At 41.3% G+C, this 11577-nt stretch overlaps 1 protein-coding gene across 1 annotated transcript; it reads left to right on the top strand.

The window, feature by feature from the left end:
- The first annotated feature begins 202 nt into the window (after positions 1 to 202).
- Positions 203 to 9230, top strand: LRIT1 (leucine rich repeat, Ig-like and transmembrane domains 1). Its single transcript, XM_030488385.1, has 4 exons — positions 203 to 324; positions 3112 to 3578; positions 5591 to 5896; positions 8229 to 9230. The coding sequence occupies exons 1-4, from the start codon at positions 203 to 205 to the stop codon at positions 9197 to 9199; spliced, it is 1866 nt and encodes a 621-aa protein (XP_030344245.1). The 3' UTR covers positions 9200 to 9230.
- The last annotated feature ends 2347 nt before the right edge of the window (positions 9231 to 11577 follow it).

Raw genomic sequence — 11577 nt, 5'->3', positions numbered from 1 at the left:
CCTTCATGAAAATAACTCAAGTCCCCATCCTTAATCCCTGCCTATCCTTTTTTATCTGATGGACTCAGTGAGGGCTGGAAGATCACAGTGTGGCTGAAAACAAAAGGGAGTTAACAAGATGTGACCAGTCAATGGATAAAACAATAGGCGAAGCCCTCCACGTTGTCTAGTGCCCAGGTGTCCTTCCCATGCACAGGTAGCCATGTGGATTGTGGTGAGTTTGCTCTGCTGCGTAACGTTCGGAGGGCTTCCACGGGCGGGTGGCTCATGCCCGTCGCAGTGCAGCTGCGCCTTCCACAGCCTCAGCGAAGGGATGAAAGCCAGGTATGCCGGTATCTCACTGAGGGTTATTGCCGCTCTTTCTCTGGGTGTTGGGGATTTTATTTCTTTTGCTCTGTAAGGATGCTAGCAGGAGAAAATATTGCTTCCAGACTCCCTGTCCATTATTTTTCCAGTTGCTTTGCGCTCTAGCTTTATTTGCAGAGGATTAGCTTCTAAAAACACAGTAAGCTGATTTCAGAGAAAGCGTTTGGGCATCTCGTCTGTAAGAAGTGACATAATTACTGCTGTTGTAATGGCAAAATGGAATAAAATTTAAACATTTTCTTTCTTTTCTTACCTTTATGCTGAAAATGCTAGTTTAAAAAAGCTTTATTCTGCTCTGCTGGTTTGTTTCTGAAGTGTAACTAGATCTGGTTTATGTTGTAGTACCACAAACTGCAATTCCATTTACTTAAAAAATCCTTCAGATGGAGATTTTAGACAAAGCAACAGACTCTAGATGAGAACAAAAAAAAAAAGATAATACTAAAAATAAATTCATATAATTCTCAAACTGTAAACTTCCAGTTAAAAAAGAAGACAGGACCAGAAGGACATCCATTTTTGAATGCAACGCCCTTGTACAGACATTTCTCTGGAGGACTGTAATAAAAAAGTCTTCCTGAAGGGTAATCACAAAGTAACAATCTGACTTACATGAAACACAAGCTACATTTTTATAAGGTGTGGTTCACAGTAGAGAAGGTTTTGTGACAGAGATGCAATATTTGCAAAATCCTTTGGAAGAAATCTTTCCTAGACAAGACGACGGTACTGAAATGAAAGGCTGTCTCCTGTATTTTGGATCCTCATGAAATAGATCTACTTTCTTATTGTTTTTATGGTGCTATAGATTTAATACCAGAAACTTTCCCAGTAAGAAGCATGATAGAAACACCAGTAATCTGCAGTTGTTAAAAAGGAGTGCAATAGCAGGAGAACCAATTATTGCTCCATAAATGTCACAGTTCGCAGGGGAATTTCCTCTCACTGTCTGGAAAAAGCTGTACTGTATTATGGTAAGACACATAATAGAGGAAATATCCATTAAGGAGCATAATGTGACCTTTTTTCCTGCATTATGATTCATATTTCTCACTAGTAGAAGGAGATTATCCCATAGATTAAATGTTTAGTGCCCACTGACATAGTTAGGCACAATATGAGAAGCACACTGGTTTACTGCCACAGTGCCTCTGTTATCAAACCTTTTGTGTCATGCCTGCACACACACGCACACACACACACACACACACGAAAATGTTTTATTGAAAGAGGATTTCTGGATTTTTCTTGTTTGATAAATTTTTATCTTCCTCAACATCTGAACTTTCAGTTGAGGATGGGCAGGATTTAATGCCACAATAAAAGTGCTGGATTAGAGTAATATACTATGCTTTGATTATAAATGAACAATTTAATTATAAGCTCAAATAACATTTAACTCTGGGAAAATTGCATGAGCAGTTTAGCGATATTATTTGGTTTTGCTGATAGTAGAGGAATAATTGCTTTCAGCCAAAACCAATCTGGTTTTGGCAGCTTTCTAATATTCTGTTTATCAGTCAGTCAGCATGATAAGAAAATGGTACTTGACTGATCACGCTACACTTCTTACGGTATCTTGTTTAGCATGTGGATTGGGACATGCCTATCTAACCTGTTACCTTTTGCAAGGTCGCTTTGTGTTTTGTTAAGAACTTGTCTTTCTCTCATTGCTTGTATGCAAATTAAAGTGCAGTCTGAGGGACCTATTTTGACTCCCTTCATTCCTCATGGTTATCTACAATCCCATATCTTGGCAAAGTCAAAGTCACCATTTTTGTACAAAGGCTGTGAAAATGCAGCATAAGGTTTTCATGATTTGACCTTTATAGATTAGAAATAGGAAGGAATGATGAAGACACATAAATCTGCCTTGGTTTTAGTATAGCATTTTCCAGAGAATTAATTTTCTGCAATTTCAGTCTCATAACTCTATATGCCTGGTTCTTTGTAGAAGATTGGTTCTTAGTAGTCACTCTAGGGGAAGAAGCTTTCTACTATGAGCGTGGTGAGGCACTGGAACAGGTTGCCCAGAAAAGTTGTGGCTGCCCCGTTCCTGGAAGTGTTCAAGGCCAGGTTGGACAGGGCTTTGAGCAACCTGGTCTAGTGGAAGGTGTCCCTGCCCGTGGCAGGGGGGTTGGAACTAGATGATCTTTAAGGTTCTTTCCAACCCAAACTATTCTGTGATTCTATGACTGCACACACCTTACAGACTATTTCGTAGTAAAACAGAGCTTGCTGAACTGTATTTCCAGTGAGTTGATATCTTTCTTATTCTCATTTCACAAATCAAAGATCCTGTACTGTATTTAATCTATATTGCTTCTTGCCATCCCACATGTCAGTAAGGCTTCTTTTTGTATGTCTTTTATGTTCAACTCATAGACCCTTTTGATTTAACACACACTAGAATCCTCTGTTATGCATGAATGTTGTCACTACTGTCTATCATAAGTACTCTACAAAATGAAAGAAAAAAAAATAAAGGAGTGCTGTATGAGCCAGACTTAGACTCACACCACTCCAGCAGAGGCACAACACTACAATCTCTGCAGTCAAAAGGTACATGTGAATTACTGCAGGTTGATGTTCTTATGGTGATGATGTAGTAGAGATCAGCAGCAAGTAAGAAATGACAAGAAGAAATCTTGTGAATAAAGGCAGATCAAAATCCTGCATATAAATAAAGTGTCAAAATATTTTCAAAATATGAGAAAGTCACGTCTGTGTTTGTTTCCCCACCAGGACAGTGCTATGTAATGACCCGGAGATGACCCTCACTCCTGTGAACATCCCTGTAGATACATCCAAGCTTCGGATAGAAAAGACAGCCATCCGCAGGGTGCCAGGAGAGGCTTTCCATGGACTCCACAACCTCGAGTACCTCTGGATGCCCTATAACTCCCTGGCCAGCCTCAGCGGGATCACCTTCAAGGGCCTTCATCGCTTGCAGGAGCTGAGGCTGGATGGGAATGACTTAATATCATTCCCCTGGGAAACCCTGGCTGACATGCCACAGCTAAGACTTCTGGATTTACACAACAACGAACTCACCTCAATCCCCCCAGATGCTGCTCGTTATGTCAAGAATATCACATACCTGGACCTGTCTAGCAATAAGCTGATGACTCTTCCTCAGGCTCTTATCGCCACCTGGGCCAACCTCCAGGCTGTTCCTTACTTCCCAAATGATAACTCCAAGATGATCCTAGGTAAGAGAAGTGTCATTTTGCAGGGGGCATAAATGTCAGGAGCTCTGCATCTTATTGCAGCATTTTCACCCACTGTGGTTACCACAGCAAGTACACTGCTGTGTAAAATTTAATACCCCATATAAAGTGTGCAAATTTGTTTACGTATTAACAAACTCACCTCAGGCTCCCCACAGCTGGCTTGTCACACCATAAACTTCATCACTTGCTCAAATCTTTGTAACACAAAACTTGTGACTCTTGCTCAAGCCCTTTTTATTTATTGACACTGCCATTTTTGACAGAAATACAAATATAATTGGAGCTCCACAGCATTCCTGTGCTCTTTTCTAATAACAGTTGCTATGGAATAGATCCATTTTAAGCAGCATTAAATAAAAAGATGGATATTTATTATGTCCAAATTAAAGAGGAGTAAAGCCATCACTAAGCACAAAATATGGGTCAGGATTGCCAGTTTGTTTTTTTCCAGAGCCTTTTCTATCTGTTCACACAGAATTAGGCCCTAGTCCCCCTAAAGTCTTTTTAATATTATAAAGTTACAAGAATCCACTTTTTGGTGATAGTTCTGGGTTCCTCAGAAGTATGGCTTTGGGGCAATTGTTCATTTTTGTGTCAGAGGGTACCTTACAGATGGCTATCTTGAATCCTCTGATGCAGTATCCCCAGATGAGGTTTTGGGCACATTTACTAGTTCTGGGGATTACTACTCAGCCTTTTAGCCACCATGCACTAATTCAAATCCATGGCAGGTTGATGATGGTTCAGAGTTGCCATCTGCTGTCTTTCCTTGCTATGAGCTGACCTATCTCCACTGACTGTTTGATCTCTGGGCTGTGTGCATCTGTGTGTACTGCCTCTACAGCCATGTTCTCTGAATAAATTTAGGGAAGAAAAGTGTTTAAAACCAGATGCAGTGGAAAGAGACACAAGACCCTAAGAAGATTCAAACTGACACCTACAAAGCTTGTAGTGTCCTTAGCAAATGTTGTTGAAGGTTTCATCAGCAACAAGAGAGGAGCAGGTTTTTTGACATCTTGTTTTGCCAGATGCAGTATTAAGTTGTTTAAGCCAAAGCTGGCAGTTTGGGATTGCCCATTTCATTTGTGGCATAACAAGACACTGCCTAGATCATACTCTTTATTTTTCTTTAGAGACAAGTTACATGCGAAAGTGTATTCCATTAAATACAAGACTAGGAGAGTATTTTGTCAAGAAGAACAGTTCATGCCTTGATGCTCATGGCCAACCTGAGTGTTTACATAGCCAGCTGCACGTAGGTTGCTTGTGCCAGAACCCTAAAAAATTAAGGTAGGCAAATGACTATAATGCTAAGATTAACACTGTAACGTATAGATGCTCCAGCTCCTAGGTCCTATCCTGCTGACACCATAGGGATGAGGTATATGAAACACATGTCCCTCACAGGAACAGAATGGGAGAACACAGCTGCACGTTTCTGTTTGTCTCTGCTTATGACTGCTTCTCATGGAGGTATAAAAAAATCCATGAATAGTAAAGAGTCAGCCCAGTTCCTTCCTTTGTCTACAGTGCATCATTGTGACTGCTTTTTAGATCCCTTGGTTGTAGGCTACTTCAAGTAGTACCTCCAGTGGTAGCCGGCTGGCTATAGTCTGTGCCAAGGCTGCAAGCTTTTGCACATGAGGATTGCCCACATGAACCCACAGGATTTTGCCATGCAGGGCAGCAAATGCCAGGGCTTTGGGGGTGCCACAGCACCAGCTGGGGCTGGGACATCTGTCAGGCAATCTGCAACAAATTGTGCATGAATTCAGAAGTAAGCTGCTAGCAAAAATGCCAGAAGCCACAAAGCCAAGCTGAACTTTCATTCTTTGCTTAGTCACCTTAACTTTAATACATTAACTTGTAAGAAGTGCCCTCCCACCAAAGTCCCCCACTTTCAAATCCCTTTCCAAGCCCAGGGAAAATGGTATGCAATGGCTTCAGAAGGTGCTGTTGGAGTGACTTAGCGCTCTGATTTATTTTGACAGGCTTGCAAGACAATCCTTGGATATGTGACTGCAGTCTGTATGAAATGGTCCATTTCCTAAATTTCCAGTCTCCTAACGTAGCATTCATTGAGCCCAGGCTGAAATGCTTCACCCCCCGGAGCCTTGCAGGAGTCTACTTCAGCCGAGTTGAGCTAAGGAAATGTCAAAGCCCCATTGTACATACATCTGTAGCCAAAGTAAAGACCATCCTGGGCAGCACTGTGCTACTACGATGCGGGACAACGGGGGTGCCCATTCCTGAGCTCAGCTGGAGAAGAGCTGATGGTGCTCAGCTAAACGGCACAGGTGGGTTTGGTTTAAGCTTTTCTCCTGCACGTGGAATGAGTGAGTTTGAGCTGCACCTTTATTTTCTATGGACTTTTCAGCAAACAGAAGCTTCCATGACAGTATATCCTTCCCACTGATAAAAGACCCCAAAAAGTGAAAGTGGTGCAAAATTGACATTCGCTATAATTCACAATAGTGTCTTCTGTAATTCACTATTGCATTGTGATTTTTCTATAGACTATAAAATTACTTACATGTTGACATAAATATCATCAGATAAATGAATACTGTCATGTAAAAGATTGGTTTTGCTTTGTTTCCTAACAGTTGTGGTAATGAGACAAGTCAAGGCATTTTCTGCAAATCTGTTGGAGCTGAAGAAATTAAATATGTCCAGCTGTAACATTATTCAGTCACTGGAAAGGCTTACCACTGAATTATTTCATGGGTCTTTGAGACTAATGATGAGCTACTGTTAATCAGTTACTAAACATCTCTGACAGAGAGATGTTTTATGTGAATTCAACTGGGATTCAAATCTGCTGTGTCAAAGAAAGAGAATGTTGCAAACATGCAACCTTACTGATATATCAAAAGAGAAAAAAGCCACTAAACTGCTGAAGGATGCAATACTTCAGTGACAATGCTTCCAAGAAATGGTTCTTTTGTGATGGATTGACAGGGTGTCTTGGGAAAATGCTCTGTGGGAGAAACACCGACCAGGTTCCTCTTCTGTGCTCACAGTTCTTGTGGGGGAAGCCTTCAAATAGCCACTGTTTTTGTGACTGATCATGTTTTCATTTCCATTCACAAGAATGGTTGGACCTGATATTGCAATGTTGTTCCTTTTATGTGTGGGAAATTCAGGGAAGAAACCTTTGCTGCCTTAAAGGCAAAATACGTTATTCTTAGTTGTAGCTCAAAGTAAACTCTACATACACTTTCAGGAAAGCATTCTCTGTTTTATTCTTTGTTGTGGCTCTCTTTCAAGCGTAGGAGGGTTGCTCGCAGCAAAATGGATAGACATCATTGTGAGGAGCAGCTCTGCTACATCCTGCACATCATGTACAACAGAGCAATGACTTGTGCAGATCCCAAAAAGGGCTAATTATTACAAGTGGTTCTACTGCAGTGAAAAAAGAATTCTCTCTCCCCTGTTTCTGTGCACTAAGGCCCCCTGTAACCCTTCTGTGATGTATTTTGTGCCCCATTAAATCAGACTTTAGCACCTTTCAATAAAAAGTTGGCTGAAAATATACATTATTTCTCAACAATGGTAGCTTCTGTGCTTCTGTGCCAATGCTATAATACAACTGAAATACTGGTGTTCTGAATAGAAAGGAGTGAGAAACAGCCCACAGTCTGTATGTATGGCTGAGTGCCATAGGAAGACCATAGCCTTATGTTTTTTTAATATATCCATTCAGTAAATAATTAAACTGAAAAAGTAAGTTCTGCTGCCATTGTATTTTAGTGCCATTGGAACGTGTCCTGATTGCCAAGGCTGAATCCTGACCCCATGAGCATTTGGGAGAAGTTTGCATCCTGTCTTAACTTTGCCTTTCAGACATCTCCCTGGTTTTCACCCATCAATGGGAAAGGGCAGAGATAGATAGTATGTGCTCATCCTAAGGAGGCTGGTTAAATAATGAAGAGGGTGCTTTACCCTTTGCCCTGATCCCAGCTCTTTTTTTCTGCACAAATAAAAAAAGGCAAAAAAGAGTTAGTTTTAGGCTCCTGGTAAACCAGGTGAGAAAATCAACAGTCAACTGTGTATATATCATTCAGTGGTAAGTGATCAGACTTCCCTGTGTTTGGGTCAACATGAAAACCTGCACTAATTTAGCAATAAAATGGATATTATTTTTCAGCTGTTTTTCTCCATATAGTCTGTGCTAGTCCATATAGGTTTTTAGAAGAAAATTTCCAGTTTATTTCTATTTTCTGTGACTCAGAGGACTGCATCTAATGTTCAAATAGATTGTGTTACTGCCTACTGCTTCTGCTCTTTAAATGTGGTACCTACATGAGAGCCTTTAAGCTTTTTTCTTTCTTTTTTTTAATGGAAGGACCTTTCCTGTTTTGTTTTCAAATTGTCAGTTTGGAGGAAATGGCATCAAATGCGGCATATATATTTGGTCTGAAACAGTGTAAATCCCAACATAACTTAATTTTAGTATTACTGTCCTTTTCTTGCACTTACTTTGATTTTGCAGTGTCTTGGTGGCAAAAAAGAAATTATTCTACTGTATCAAGCAGACATGGCTGATTGAATCTTAGTATTTTAGAAACCATGTTATTAATTCTATTGATTATTGCCTGTTTATTTTACATATTTCCTTCCTTGCAGTTCACCAAGAAATTTCCAGTGATGGGATGAGCTGGTCTATTCTGGGCCTGCCTGTAGTCTCTTATCTTGACTCTGGAGAGTACATCTGTAAAGCAAAGAATTTTCTGGGGGCAACAGAGGCATTCATATCTCTCATCATCACAGACTCAGAAAGCACGGATGACCCCAACTCTAATGCCAAAGGCACATGGAGTGGGAAGGTGAGTGGGATGGAAGCAGCTGCCTACAATGACAAGCTAGTGGCAAGGTACGTTATCACCACCTCCACTGTGCCTACCTTGGGCACTGGAGAGGGCATCCTCCCAGATGTGGCAAAAGATAGCAATCCCAGAAACCTGCTGGTGAGCCCGCCTACTGCTCAGCAGGAGCCAGAGCGGATAGTGAGGTCTGTCAGGGTGATTGGAGACACCGACCAGAGTATCACCCTGGTCTGGAAGGCGCCTCTGGCAAAGAACACAACAGTATTCAGTGTCCTCTATGCCATCTTTGGAGAGAGGGACATGCAGCGGATCAACGTGGAGCCAGGGAAGACCAAGGTCACCATTTATGGGCTGCTGCCAAAGACCAAATACATTGTGTGTGTCTGTGTAAAAGGGCTGATTCCCAGGAAAGAGCAATGCATCATATTTTCCACAGACGAAGTTGCCAGCGCAGGAGGGACCCAGAAGCTCATCAATGTGGTTGTCATCAGTGTGGCCTGTGTCATTGCTGTTCCTCTAACACTGGTGGTCTGCTGTGGAGCACTGAAAAGGCGCTGCAAAAAATGCTTTGTGCGGAAACCAAAGGAAATTCAGGAATCCTATGTCACCTTTGAAAGCCTGTCTCCTGGGGCCAAGGCGAAAGGTGTGGAAGGAGAATACTTGACTAGACATACCCCCGATGAGTCGAACAGGCTGTTGTCTGCCCGATCCAGTGTGGATTCAGAAGCAATACCAAAGATAGAGGGGCAACCTAACGAATACTTTTGCTGACAGTAACTAGACTGACTGTCAGCTCACTAGACGGAGGGCACATGGCTGTATATATGACTCTCTGCTACAGCACTGCAGGCCACCCTGTCAGTGCTTCTATCTCTGATGTGTTCCGGAGGACAATGCAAAAGGGTAGATGGTGGCCAAGCTTTACAAAAACATGTTGCTTATCCCACACAAGGTTTGCTGCTTTGTACCCAGTCAAAAGCTTCTGTGACAATGGCCTCATTCTCCTGGACCACTTTTATATTCATAAGATGAAGTGTGCACACTGAGTGTGAGCACATTAAGCAAAATTTCTGAGTGCACTCTACTCTGTGTTCTTTAGTACCTGCTCTGCAATATGCTAAGTATTTCATTTTCAGTTCTTTTGATATTTTTTGGTTGACAAACAGGGGAGTGTTTAGTAATTTTAATATTATGAAAGTAAAGATTGAGGGTCTTACCTTTTGCATCCCCCATGTTTGCATGAAACATGTGGCTTGATGCTTAATAAATCTCTAAAGACAGATGCACAGCAACTGTTTCTAGTATCTCCAACATAAAAGCAGCTCTCTGCTCTGCATTCAGGGAAATGTACTAAGGAGGTAGAAATCAAGAGACAAAACCCAATCCACTCCTAAGAATACATAATAAAGAGCATTTTGTGATTGCGTTTTGGCCCTAAACTCTATTCTTAAGATACAGTATCTTTCCACAGAGGTCTTTCAGTATCACTCCCAACTGGAATTTTCTAGCTGTATTTTAATTAATAGAGTATGTTTTATATCAGCTGTACTAGTTAAAAATCATACAATAGCCTACTCTGAAAATTATGTGAGGTGTTATAATGCTTTGTTATAATTCTGAAAAACCTGCATTAGGCAGTTCTGCAAGAATCTCCTAGACTAGCCCTGTCGTTGCTGCTGGCTGTCCTGACAAAACTGGTGGTGAAGACCAGAGGGCTCAGTCAGGTACCTTGTGGTCTGGTCATGAAAATACCTTGCTCTGTGCAGAGCAGGGGTATGTGATGTGGTAGTGGAGGGCTATTGCCCAGGCACACATCAGCCATACTTCCACCATGGCATCAGTAATGGCAGAGGCCCAGCATGGACTTTTGGGTTTCAAACAATTTACAAGTTCAAGAACCTGATAAAAACTAATATTCATCTAAATGTACTTTCACAGTGAGGGTGAGCTAATTAGTTAAGTCAAGTCCTGCAGCTCCACTGGAATCTGGATCTGAGTGCTTATCACAAAGCACTTCCCGGCTGTATAATTTTCCACTCCAGTCCCTCATGTAGTAATACTGTATATAAAGTTTTTCTCTTTGGAATAAATATTCTTCATGAAGAAAATTATGTATGTTCTGCCAAATGTTGAATGAGAGGGATGCAGCCAAGTTGAAATGTTAACTGATAAAGCTTGCTAAGTTGTTTTGAAATGTGTATTTGTAAATTTATTGGAAGGGTCTCCACTCACTTTCTGGATGACTATGTACAGTGTAGGTTAAGAACATTCTCCTTATTCAGGAGGGTTTCAGTTATGTCAGATTACTTGGCCTGATGGAAAAAGCCGGTCATTCGATCTTAACATAAATACTAGTAACAAGAAATACATTACGATAGTTTCTGATAGGACTCTCTGTATTCCTTACATTAATGATAAAGAACTTCTCTTGCACTGGGAGAATTTGTCAAATTCTGTATAAAATAAAGCATGCTGCTTCTATTACTGGGCTGCATAGATTTGTGGGTTTACAGATGTTTTGCAAAATTATGTATTTTAATATAACAAATCGAAGAAATATGTATTATGTAATACAGTATGTATTTATACAGTTGCATTTCCCAGGATGATTTTTAGAATCTGTCTCCAAGGTAGAACAAAAATATTATTCCAGTGCAGGTTTTGGGATGAGTTGCAAGGTTTGCTGTATTACTGAGCCTGATTCCTGCCTGCATCTGCAGCAGCATCACTGGGCTGTGCAGAAACTAGACTGATGTGGCCCTGGATGGACCAAGGCTGTCCTAAAGTTCTCCTGAGATGAACAGAGTGGACCTACTGCCCAAGGACTTTCCTGGAAGTCAGGTTTGCAGGCACTGACTGGGAAGGAGAGGTACTTACCTTTCAGCTGCTGGGGTAATTTGTCACATCCAGCCCTGGTGAGGAGCAGCTCTCACCCACTCAGAGGGTGCAAGCTCCAACACACAGTCTGTGAGCCAGCAGTGGAAAAGGCACAACTGGGCCAGCACTGTTGCGCTTTGCTTGTGAGGAGGGGAGGTCATCCTGTGACATTCACTGTGCATGTGTTAAGTTTTACAGACTATTGGATATTTTTTGTACTTTGAATAAATAGCTATCCCAAGTATAACAAACACGATTTTTCTTTTCTGTTT

The sequence above is a fragment of the Strigops habroptila genome, chromosome 5, assembly GCF_004027225.2.
Source record: "Strigops habroptila isolate Jane chromosome 5, bStrHab1.2.pri, whole genome shotgun sequence".
NCBI classification, from domain to species: Eukaryota; Metazoa; Chordata; class Aves; order Psittaciformes; family Psittacidae; genus Strigops; species Strigops habroptila.
The sequence above is the reverse complement of the archived record's forward strand: the minus strand, read 5'-3'. Positions and strand labels throughout refer to the sequence as shown.

Coding starts and splice junctions, on each gene's coding strand:
- LRIT1 (XM_030488385.1), top strand. CDS start 203: ATGTGGATTGTGGTGAGTTTGCTCTGCTGCGTAACGTTCGGAGGGCTT. Junction 325..3,111: donor AGCGAAGGGATGAAAGCCAG/GTATGCCGGTAT, acceptor TTTCCCCACCAG/GACAGTGCTATGTAATGACC. Junction 5,897..8,228: donor TGCTCAGCTAAACGGCACAG/GTGGGTTTGGTT, acceptor CCTTCCTTGCAG/TTCACCAAGAAATTTCCAGT.